This window comes from Nycticebus coucang, chromosome 14 (genome assembly GCF_027406575.1).
Source record: "Nycticebus coucang isolate mNycCou1 chromosome 14, mNycCou1.pri, whole genome shotgun sequence".
In the NCBI taxonomy this organism is placed as follows: Eukaryota; Metazoa; Chordata; class Mammalia; order Primates; family Lorisidae; genus Nycticebus; species Nycticebus coucang.
In genome coordinates this window covers 72,198,651-72,210,742 of record NC_069793.1, presented here as the reverse complement: position 1 = coordinate 72,210,742, position 12,092 = coordinate 72,198,651, and the positions used below count along the sequence as shown (strand labels likewise).

The 12,092-nt window shown below is 44.7% G+C and overlaps 1 protein-coding gene across 4 annotated transcripts in view; it reads left to right on the top strand.

Moving 5' to 3' along the window:
* The window catches only part of TENM4 (teneurin transmembrane protein 4), a 799,143-nt gene that overhangs the window by 642,077 nt on the left and 144,974 nt on the right, over positions 1 to 12,092 (top strand). For all 4 annotated transcript variants that reach the window (XM_053561449.1, XM_053561450.1, XM_053561451.1 and 1 more), the window contains 2 exons: positions 2,436 to 2,630; positions 10,355 to 10,555. In XM_053561449.1, the coding sequence (XP_053417424.1) occupies positions 2,436 to 2,630; positions 10,355 to 10,555 (396 nt within the window). The remainder of the gene's footprint in view (positions 1 to 2,435; positions 2,631 to 10,354; positions 10,556 to 12,092) is intronic.

Below are 12,092 nucleotides of genomic sequence, written 5' to 3'. Positions count from 1 at the left end.
AGTTCCACTTCTTAGAGCTACTATCTGAAGCCCCAAGAAAGGCTCCCAAGGGCCATTCTTCAGGGAGTTGTGCAGGCAGAGCTGTGTCCTTGTGAACCACTGTTACCCACATGCAGGTGACCTAGGAGGTCAGGAAGGGAGGGTTTTTACAGGGGCAGCTGCAGTGAACTTAGTGCCCATTGCTGGGCAGGCAGAGTGGCAGCAGGGTCCTTTTATTTTTATTTTTATTTTTTTTGGCCAGGGCCAGCTTTGAACCCACCACCTTTGGCATATGAGCCCAGTGCCCTACTCCTTGAGCCACAGGCACCACCCAGCAGGCACCTGTGGCTCAGTCAGTAAGGCGCTGGCCCCATATACCGAGGGTGACGGGTTCAAACCCGGCCCCGGCCAAACTGCAACCAAAAAATAGCCGGGCGTTGTGGCGGGCGCCTGTAGTCCCAGCTACTCGGGAGGCTGAGGCAAAAGAATCGCTTAAGCCCAGGAGTTGGAGGTTGCTGTGAGCTGTGTGAGGCCACGGCACTCTACCGAGGGCCATAAAGTGAGACTCTGTCTCTACAAAAAAAAAAAATAAATAAAAATAAAAAAATAAAAACTCAATTTCCCCTTAGAAGAATGATCAGCCCTGGCTGAGCATCTTTGACACTTATCTTCACTCAAGTGTGAGTTCTCCCTGGCCTGTAGATAGGAGGCCAAGGAGCTGCTCCTAACCATGCAGGCAGAATTTTGGCTGAGGTCACCCAGCAGGCCACAGGCTGGGCTGCTCTTCCCCACACAGGCCCCCAGCACTGCCCGATGTTTGGAACATCCAGGGCTAATGATAACTACCATGGAGATAGTTTGAAAAGCTGCTCACAGTCTGCCCTGGGCTGTCAGCCTTCATTCCTGTCCTGGAATAATTAATGAGGAGATATGTAGGCTGGAGAATTTGTCACTCCTCTGGGAAACTACAATGGCCCCTTTTGTTTTTTCATCTTTTCTCTCTAGTCATTCACTTCATGCCCACATAACACTCAATTCTATGCTAAGACCTGAGTGCTCCGATCCTGTGGGCTTTTAGTCCAGTCTCAGGGAGCAATAAATACAGAAACGACTACAGTAAGGCGCTATAAGGAGAACAAACTGTAACTTTAAAATGGGGAGCATTGGTCAGAACAAAAGGGAGGGGCTGTCTTAGCATGGAATACATGGAGATTGGGAAAGGTTTGCTACACAAGTGACCTTGGACCTGAATTTTGAGGCTTGCGAAGTGGTGCACGAGTGGAAGCAGACATGCCCTGCAAATATTGTGCCCTTCTACTGCTCCGGACATTCTGCTTGTCCTTCCTATCAGGAGATAGGCTCAGTTTGCGGCAGCAAAGCAGGTAGCCCCACAGAAGCACAGTGATTACTGCTGAGTTTTTTAAATAGGAAAGAAGCCAGGTCGGGGCCAAGGGAAGGTGGAGCAGAGAGAGGAGATGAGTCATTCCTTCTAACGAGAATTAACTGTCTCATCCCATATGCACTTAAAGTTAAGAGTCGTGTATAAAACAGCCTTAGGAAGCTGGGAAGTACTTACTGCACAATGCAATATAATTTATTTTTATATCGTGTCCTTCGTAGAGATGATCACAGAACCCTTTACATTAAGAAGCAGAATGAGAAGATAATACTTAAGAGAGCCAAGTTGGGCTCAGCTCTTCTCTTAAGGGGGCAGTGCTGTCTGGATCTGGAGTAGAGGCCCGAAGGCAAGGACAGCTGAGATTTACTGGTTAAAGAGAACAGTGAGTGGTGCTGCAGAGGAGGTGTGGGAAGTGAAAGTACAGCGCTCTTAGGAAAGCGCTGGAGGAGTGATTTGAGGCAGGAGACAGCCAGCCACTGTCTTTTCCAGTGACACCAGGGAATAGACTGTGGCTTCCTGCCTAAGGTTCCTGGCAGCACGGCATCCCATCAGTGGTGTGACAGAAATGGGGAAAGTGAGCAGCAGCTCTGCCAGACCCTGCCCTGCACACCTGCACCTACAATTCCAGGTGTGTTGAAATTGGAATAAGGCCAGGCATGGTGGCTCACACCTGTAATCCTAGTTCTCTGAGAGGCTGAGGCAGGTGGATAACTTGAGCTCACAAGTTCAATACCAGCCTGAGCATAAGTAAGACCCTATCTCTACTAAAAATAGAAAAAAAAAAAAAAACTGAGGCAAGAGGATGGCTTGACCCCAAGAATTGCAGGTTGCTGTGAGCTATGACTCCACAGCACTCCACCCAGGGTGACAGCTTGAGACTCTGTGTCAAATAAATAAATAAAAACTGGAATAAAATTAAGCAAGAGAAGCAGACAGATGGACACACGTGTTTATGGCTTATTGGTCAAGTCAGTCAGGCCCACAGCAGAAAGGGACAGAGGCAGGTAGGGTACACTGGGCATGGTGTCACATGAGCCTTCCGGTGCTGTCTCCCCAGCCTCCTGCCCTGTGCTCTGTAGCGGGAATGGCCAGTACATGAAGGGCAGGTGCCTGTGTCACAGCGGCTGGAAGGGCACCGAGTGTGATGTGCCTACCAACCAGTGCATCGACGTGACCTGTAGCAACCACGGCACCTGCATCATGGGCACCTGCATCTGCAACCCCGGCTACAAGGGCGAGAGCTGCGAGGAAGGTAAGACTTGCGGGTGGCACCCTCCTCTGAGACAGAGGCCAGCACATGGTGCCCAGGGGGCATCCAGGGAGCAGAGGAAGCTCCCTGACCCCCGGAGACTCCCACTCTCCAAGCCAGGACAGCAACAGTATTTAATCTAAATGAAAAGGACAGACTCATCAGGGTCCTGGTTAGCAGAGGGGACGAGAGCTGCCATTTATTGAGCACTTACCATACACAAGGCCTTGTGTTAGAAGCCTCCTATTTTAACTTCAGACCCCATTAGAGAGGAGAAATCATCTCCACTTTACAGGTGGGGAAACTGAGTCGAATGCCTTGCCCAAGGTCACACAGTTAGGAGATGGCAGAGCTGGGTTTGAACCTAGTTTTTCTGGCGTGATAGCCCAAGTTCTTTCCACTGTCCTCTAAGCTTGTCTATTCCTTTTATATCTCCATTTCTGAAGTCTCATCCTGTCAGAGACCTCCAAACTTCGCCTTCCTTTATCACGTTGTGTGTGTGTGTGTTTCTGTGTGTGGCTCTTCCGTGCTCAGGAATATGTCTTTCTTCTTCATAAAGAAGCATGTGGCTGTGCAGAGTGAGGCTAGAAAGTGACCTCATTTATGGCAACATCAGTTCTTTCCTACAAAATCTAAGCAGGTGAGATAAATGGACATTTCAATTTTGCAAGTGAGGAAACTGAGGCGCAGGGAAGGCAGTGACATGCCGTGGTCATAGATCTGACCAATGAAGGGGCTGAGATTCAACCTAGGTCTCCTTACTTCCCATCCAGTGCTCTTTCTTCCTAACGGCGCAGGATTTCCAGCTGGAAGCAAGAGCCTCACTCAGAAGCAACATGAAGTAGCTTTTATGAGTGCACACTCTGGAATCAGATGCAAGCAGGGTCCTGGCCCAGCCACTGGCTGGCCTCAGTTCCCTGGGCTATAAAATGGGAATACCTTCCTCAGAGGGCCTTTGTGAGGATTGAATTAAATGACCCATGTAAAGCCCTTAGCTCAGTGTCTGATACATAATAAACGCTCCATAAATGCGAGCTCTTATATTATTACTATTGTTCTGGGACAATTGAAGCACATTTCCTGTTTCACCCCAGGTCTTTTGAAATGAATGGAATTTGCCATTTGAAATTGATGGATGATGCTGGCTGCGTGCTTGTCATCTCCTCCCATCTGCCGCTATCGAGCACCCTGGCACCTTCCCCAGTGGGTGGCAGAGACTCCAGGGAGAGCTGGTCTTCTGAACCCCTTTGGTATTTAACAGAGACCCCCCCTCACCCAAAGCATCACTTTCCCTAAAAACAGAAAGTGTTAACAGGCCTGTTTTCAAAGAGTAGGAAACAAGAAGGGATTGATGTCAGAAAAGCCTCACCTCTCTCAGACAGGCTGTAGACCCCAAGTGTGGCTGGAGTCTTGATTCAGGCCTGTTAACGTTAGGCTGCCTGACACAGGATGGCCAGTCCCTGGAACAAGGGAACATACCATTTTTATCCAGAGAGCGGCAACCTTCATCTATTTTCCCTTTTCACTCTAGTCACTTGAGACTAGTCCCTGAGAAAGTGAGAGGAACAAAGAGGAGATTCCCCTTGAAACTGTGGCTGTCCCTGCAACCCCAACAGTGTTGTGTGGGCCAGGGAGGGGGAGCCGCCCTCTTTGTATGAGGCCCACTGGATGGTGCCCCAGAGCTGAGGGTTACTTACAAAGAGATTTAAAAAATGTTGTTTACAAGTTTGATTTATACCATCTATCTGAAAAGAATTGTTTTTACTCCTGCTTTCTTTTCTGAGGAGGGCCATCTGGTACTGATTCCTTTTATTATTTCTGTTCCTCTGGTGAAGTGTCATTGCCTGGTCCTTGTGTGCAAAGTGGGATTTCTCCCTCAGCTCTGTGCTAACGGGGTTTCACTGTGTTTATAAAACATCAGCTAACAAGCTTACTTTTTTCCCCTCTCTTCCTTCTTCTGAAGTTTATTACCCCATATTTTTTAAAGCTTGAACAGAGCCAGTAGAACGCTTGGAGGGAGTTGGGGGAGGAGCAGAAAAGAACAAACCTAGATGATTTGCAGTGAAAGTGAGACCCTGTGTTTTTGGAATTGAAGAGTGTCTAATAGCTTGTGCGGTCACTGAAGCGTGGACTGTTGTGGAGAAAGGGTTGTGTTTGCAGCCTGGTTGTGCAGGCCTTATCGTTTTATTAATGGGCTGTGCTTCTGACAGAAATTTTGGCTTGAACGGCAAGCTCTGCAAAGGGAAAAATGTAACTGTTTGGCAGGTCTTCAAGGAAGAAACTAAGTTAGGCTGATTCCACAGCGCAGTTCAGCCAGTCTGCCTGACCCCTTCAGCACCGTGCTCCTCCACCCAGGCCAGCCAGCTTTTCCCAGGTTACTCACAGATCCCTGGGGAAGCTGTCCCAGAGGGATGGAAACAAGACAACTTTAATCCTAGCCTAGGGGGCCAGCCACTCCAGAGGCCCCAGCAAGGGAGCGCAGATCCAGAGTCAGCAGAGCATCACTGTGGCATACACATCAGATCCAGAGTCAGCAGAGCATCACTGTGGCATACACATCGGCCCTAGGTGTAGGATCGGCACAGTGCAGGGACGATGTCCTCCCTGTAGACATCTCAGCCAGTTCAGCTGAGGATCCCTGGAACTGCCCTCGCTCCTGTGACACAGTGATCTTTAAAACTTCCCTCCTGGCCAGGTGCAGTGGCTCACACCTATGATCCTAGCTCTCTGGGAGACTGAAGCAGGTGGATTGCCTAAGCTCAGGGGTTCGAGACCAGCCTGAGCAATAGCAAGGCCCTGACTCCACTAAAGATAGAAAGAAACTAACCAGATGTCATGGTGGGTACCTATAGTCCCAGCTACTCAGTAGGCTTAGACAAGAGGATCTTCGGCTAAGCCCAAGAGTTTGAGTTTGCTGTGAGCTATGATGACACCATGGCACTCTACCCAGGGTGACAGACTGAGACTCTATCTCAAAAAACAAAACAAAACAAAACAAAACTTCCCTCCTGCTGCAACTCACTTTGCCCCATCGACCTTCAGAAGCAAAGATTAATTGCCTGGAGGCAGCCTCACAGCGGGTCCTTCTGATTTTTGTTCTCTGCCTGGACCATCTGCTGAAAGCATGTGATTTACTTTGCTGGTTTCCAGGTCCCTATTAGACTCGCTACATCTCAGGAAGAACAGGACTGTGATGCCAAAGGCCTCTTGCTAAACTTGGCACCCCCTCGGCCTGCTCACTAATGGTAGAGATTTATAAGTTCAACCTTAAGGATGCCCTGGGATTCTCAGAGACAGCTTCAACCCAAAACTGGGGTCCAGGTACTCACAGAACAGGAAATACTTTTATAGGCCTTGGGACAGGAACTGCTGAGTTATTTCCTATCCAATTTGAAAGCTCTCTAGATCTAGGGAATTATCACAGTAGCTTAATGGGCCAGGATAAGTCTTCTGAGGTTCTGAGATCCGAGGCAGATCATGAGTATTTATCACTATTATTATTTTTAATTACCAGCAACTCTAATAGGTGATGCTCTGTTTTTAAACAGTGTCCAGAGACTTCAGAAGAGATTCTTTCCCTTCGTTTGGCTTTATTGATTTTCCACATTGCCCTATTTCTTTTCTTATTTTGTTATGGTTTATATTTTTAAACCACTTTATATGTTTGTGTAAGTATATATGCGTACATGTATTTTTGAACCAGTAAGATTCAAGAGGAAATAGCAAAAGGCCTACACCAAGAAAAAATAATTCAAATTGAAATTCCTCTTCTCAACTGCTGTGAGATCTTGGGCAAGTTGTTTGGCCTCTCTATACTTTAGTTTCCTTATCTGTAAGATGAGGATAATAATAGTAGCTACCTTGTATTTACTTGTTAAGATTAAGTGAGATCTTATATATGTAAGAGGGGCTAAATTATTGCTGATACTGTAATTACTACTACATTCTTAGCAAATGGTCAATTCGGACCCCTGATTATCTTACTTGCCATTTAGGTCAAGTTGAACTCCTTTAAAAATCTAAATAGCGAAATAGTTTTCTTAATAAGCTGGTTCTCAAAATGAATGTTCCTAAAATGTTGCCATTTGTAGTCTGCACTTTGCGTCTGTGCTAGAACTGGGTTGCCCTTTCTTTTATGTAAAATTCAAATATACTGGTTTATAAAATATGATTAATAAATAAATTTAAAGGATGTCAGATTTATAAATGAGCTCTGGCCAGTTTGCCTAACCCATGCTACTGAATGTCCTGATATGATGGGAAAAAATCTTGTTTGCAATAATTCACAATCCTTTCAAGTCCTCAGTGTCATTTGGTCTCATAGCAACCTGAGAGGTAGGTATTTTTACCATTTCTGCTTTATAGATGGCAAGCTCAGAGCACATACATAATTTGACCATGGTCATAGAACCGGCTTGCCACCTTGTGTCCTCTGACCCTTAAACCCAGGATCTCAGAGGACAAATGCTAAGTTCTTTCCTCTGCAGCACAGGGCTTCCCCACAAGCTCCTTTAAGGAAGAATATACCCCTTGCAGTGTTACAATACTCCTTCTCCAACAGCTACCTGTTGGGGCCCCACCAGGACACCACTGTCCCCTTATAATTACAAAATGGATAGAATCTCTACCTCCCTAAAGAGAACAACAGACCTGATAACTTTTTAGCTTTCTGTAGAGAACACGGACCGACCTTCTTTGCCAATTTGTCTTCTCTCTGCTGCCTTTTACATTTGCCATATGAACTGGAGTTACTTAAGTTAATTCTCAATACTCTCCTACCTTTTTTATGCAGTGCTTTCAGGACACCTAGAGGTGTCTGATAATTTTGTGTAGTCCCATAATTAAAGCTTTGGTTTGAAAAAGTCAGCTGTGAATAGCAATGTCATTGGCTTAGAATCAGATTGACCTGTCTTCAAATTCCTCTCTGATGTAGAATAACTGGAACCCTTGTACACGGCCAGGGGGGATGTAAAATTGTAGAATTATGGAAAATCGTACGGCAAAAAAATAAAAATAGTATTTCCATATGATCTAGTAATTCTGTTTCTGATCATCTCTTCAAATTACTTGAAAGCAGTGTCTTGAAGAGATATTTGAACACCCGTGTTCATAGAAGCATTATTCACAATAGCCCCAAAGTGAAGGCAACACAAGTGTCCCTCAGAGGATGAATGGAGAAACAAATGCGGTGCATGTACAATGGAATATTATTCAGCCGTCTAAGGAAGGAAATTCTGGCACATGCCACAATATGGGTTAACGTTGAGGACATTACGCTAAGTGAAATGAGGCATTACAAAAAAATAAATACTGTATGATTGCACTTGTGAGGTACCCAGAGTAGCCAAATTCCTAGAGACAGAAAGCAGAATGGTGTTTGCCAGGGGGCTAGAGGAAAACGGAAGTACAGAATTGTTTAATGGGCACAGAGTTTCAGCTTTGCAAGGTAAAAAGAGTTGTAGAGATGAACAGAGGTGATGGTTACACAACAATATCAGTATCCTTAATAAATCTGCAGTGCACACTTCATAATGGTTAAGGTGGTAAATTTTGTGTGTATTTTACCACAAAAAAAAATTGAGTAAAACAATTCCTCTTTGGCAGCGTTTAGCTGCATAATCTGGTATAACTTATTCAATTTCTCTGAACCTCTGTTTCCTCATCTGCACCTCAGGGGGTTATTAAGAAAACTGGATCTGATAGTGTACGTAAAGCACTTAATACAGGACAAGCACAGAGCAGGTAACCCACAATGCTGTTCGCCTTATGTCCTTTCTGGGCTGGTCTCTGGAGACCACTTTGACCTTGGGTCCTAGGAGCCCTGCGGGATCTGTGTGGCTGTGAGCCACAGCTGCACAGCTCACCTACAACAACCTCAGGAGAAGCTGTGCAGAGTCAGTGCATGTAATTTTGAATACTCATTGAAATGTTTGCCCTCAGGAAAGTGAAGTTTGGAAGTTCTTATCAATCACAAGAATTGAAGGAAGATGATGGAATCTAATGGATCTAAATACAAAATAAATTCTCATTTAAGTTAAGGAATTGCTTTATTTCAGTCTCAAGCTCACATAAAATAAGCCTGCATTATGAATTGATAATACAGGTTGATCTCTAAGGATTGATTCAGCACCTGCAGGATGCCAGGCACTCTTTGAGGAGGTCGATACAACACAAGTGGAGAAAACAAAGTTGTGTTCTCTATTACAGTAGGCGCTGGTGCTATGCTGATGCTTGGTATACATTTCGTTTTTTATTTTAATTTTAGATTAATATAAGGGTACAAATGGTTGGGTTCCAGTGTTTGCATTTGTTAGGTAAGGTCCCGTTACGGGTGTGTCTTGCACCCTTACATTGTGCCTGTCAGTGGGAGCGCCCCAATCCACTCCCTCCTCCCCTCCCCTCCAACTTGAATTAAATTGAGTTTTTCTCTTGTGTGAGCATGTATTAGATCATCTACTGGCTTCATATTAGTATTGAGTACATTGTACACTTGCTTTTCCATTCTTGTGATACTTCACTAAAAAGAATGTGTTTCAACTCCATCCAGGTTAATGCAAAAGATGTAAAGTCTCCATCTTTTTATGGCTGAATAGTATTCCATGGTATACATATGCCACAGTTTATTAATGCATTCATGGATTGATGGGTTACTTCCACATATTGGCAATTGTATATTGAGCTGCAATAAATAATCTAGGGCAAATGTCCTTATGATAAATTGATTTTTTTTTCTTCTGGGTAGATGCCTAGTGATGGGATTGTGGGATCAAATGGAAGGGCTATTTTGAGTTCTTTGAGGATTCTCCATATTTTTTTCCAAAGAGGCTATATTAGTTTGCGGTCCCACCAATAGTGTAAAAGTGTTCCCTTCTTTCCACATGCATGCCAGCACCTGCAGCTTTGGAACTTTGTGATGGGGGCTATTCTCACTGGGGTTAGATGATATCTCCAGAGGTTTTGATTTGTATTCCCTGATGATTGGGGATGATGTGTGTTTTTTTTATATGTTTGTTAGCCATTCATCTGTCTTCTTCAGAGAACGTTCTATGACAGCAGTTCTCAACCTGGGGGGTCACGACCCACAGGAACTGTATTAAAGGGCCGCAGCATTAGGAAGGTTGACAACCACTGTTCTATCATGTCTCTTGCCCAATGATAGATGGGTTTGTTTGCTCTTTTTTGTTGATTAATTTGAGTTCTCTGTAGATTCTAGTTACCAACGTTTTGTCAGATTTGTAATATATAAATATCTTTTACCATTCGGAAGGTTGTCTATTTGTTTTAATTGTTGTGTCCTTACAAAAATTGACTGAAGATGGATAAAACATTTAACTCTAAGACATGAAATGATAAAAATCCTAGAAGAAAGCCTGGTAAAACTCTTGATAATGTTGGCCTGGGGAATGATTTTATGAAGAAGACTGAGTTGGCGATCCCAACAACAACAAAAATAAACAAACTGGGATAGATTTCTTACTCTGTGCATACCACAAACCAAGAGGGAGGGAAGGGAGCTGAGACTTAGGGAGTAAACCATCACTGGGTAGCGTTGGGAACCTCGGCCTGCCATTTGCTAAAACACTGCTCTTCATCTCACCAAGTGTCCTCTGTGTCCTTCTGCCAGGATGTGTGACGCCCTCTCCTATAAAGTTCAGTAGTTTGCTTAAAGATGACTCAACTTTTGCTGGTCGGGTGCTCACCTATGTTCTCCTTCCTCCATGTCACAGTGGACTGCATGGACCCCACTTGTTCAGGCCGCGGTGTCTGTGTGAGAGGCGAGTGCCACTGCTCTGTGGGATGGGGAGGCACCAACTGCGAGACCCCCAGGGCCACATGCTTAGACCAATGTTCAGGCCATGGAACCTTCCTCCCGGACACTGGGCTTTGCAGCTGCGACCCAAGCTGGACTGGACATGACTGTTCTATAGGTAAATGTGGGGAGAGGAAGGGTGGATGGAAGGAGCTAGGAAGGAGGTGGGGGAAGGAGGGACCTGCATGGGTGAAGGTCCACTGTACAATGTTAACCATTCGGCCCTCATCAGGGACCTGTCCCCAATGTTTGCAGTCACACAGCAGTGCATTCCCCATGAATGCTTTTCTTCTTTCCTTGAACTCTAGCCTACAATGCCTCTACTCTTAGATGCAAAGAGAATTTAAAACTTACATCTTCACATCATTCCCTCCTTAGTGGCAGTCTTAAGATCCAAAACAGTGCCCTTGGACAATGTTACTTATAATTATAGGTTTGTTTCATTGAAATCTCTTCTCTCATGTTAATATGGTTGTCCCCAGAGGCCAGGCCATGGGTAAAGTGTTCCTAGGTGAGCTCTGCAGGGCTGAGGCTTTGTAGGATGCAGGCCCCAGCTATCTAACCCTCCCATCTCATCCATTCCTCAGAATGAAGTCTCAGTTCAAGGTTCTGTGGTATCTGGCCCCTACCTGGCTTTCTGGCCAAAAGCTCTGCTAGACAGTAAGCTCCATGAGGGTAGCAAATGTCTTACTTGTTTCTGCAGCTCCAGAACTCAGCATGGGCCTGACTCACAGCAGGAACTCAATAAACAGTGATGAATGAATGAAGGAACCCATGATTGAAGTTGTTCTTGACTCTTGTATTTGGTTCACCTCAGGGTTTATACTTAGGTTGGCACCTTTCTGTTTGTAAACGGTTTGTGATTTATGGTCCTTCTCAAAGTGAGGATTAAGTTGGAACATACGTGACAACCCAGCGTAGTACTGGTATTTAGTAGGTATGTTCACCAGTAATATTTCATTTAATACACACAAAAACCCTTTGAGAAAGGTTTCCATCATCTCTGTTTAGCCAACTTACATAATACTTTAGTCAGTGAATACTTTTTGAGTACCTGTGGCATACTAGGTGCTCTTCCAATAAAGGGGATGAAGAGACCGGGAAATCCCTGCCCATAGAGCTTGCATTCTAGGAGCAGGGAGGGGAGGCAACAAACAAACCAATTAAGGTAAGTAAACCCAGTTAGGCTCAGGAAAAACTTTAATCTTGCCTAGGGACAAACAGCTAAAAAGTGATAGCATCTTCAACTATATATTTTTTTCTCTTATCATTTTCCTCACCACTCCACATTATTTAAACAAAGTGAAGCTCAGATTATCTCATTATGTTGTACATTAGCAGTTCTGGTTGTGATCAGGAAAGATGGTTGGGACCTTTGGCAAAATGAGATTCAAGCAGTATTCATGCCTCTGGAATACTTTGAATTACCTTTCCCTGTTGAATAGAGAATTGATGTTCAGTATGCAGTCTAAATTAGACTTTTTTTCCTTGTTTGCAAAGCTCATGTAAAGACATGATTGTGAGCACAGATGTGCAGGGTCTCAGGAATAATTCTTTTTATATAGCTCTGTTTATAGCGGTATGATAAATGGTCCTCTTAAAGCTAGGCTGCCTTGCATTGTTCATTATGTGGCTGCAAAGCTAATTTATGAGAG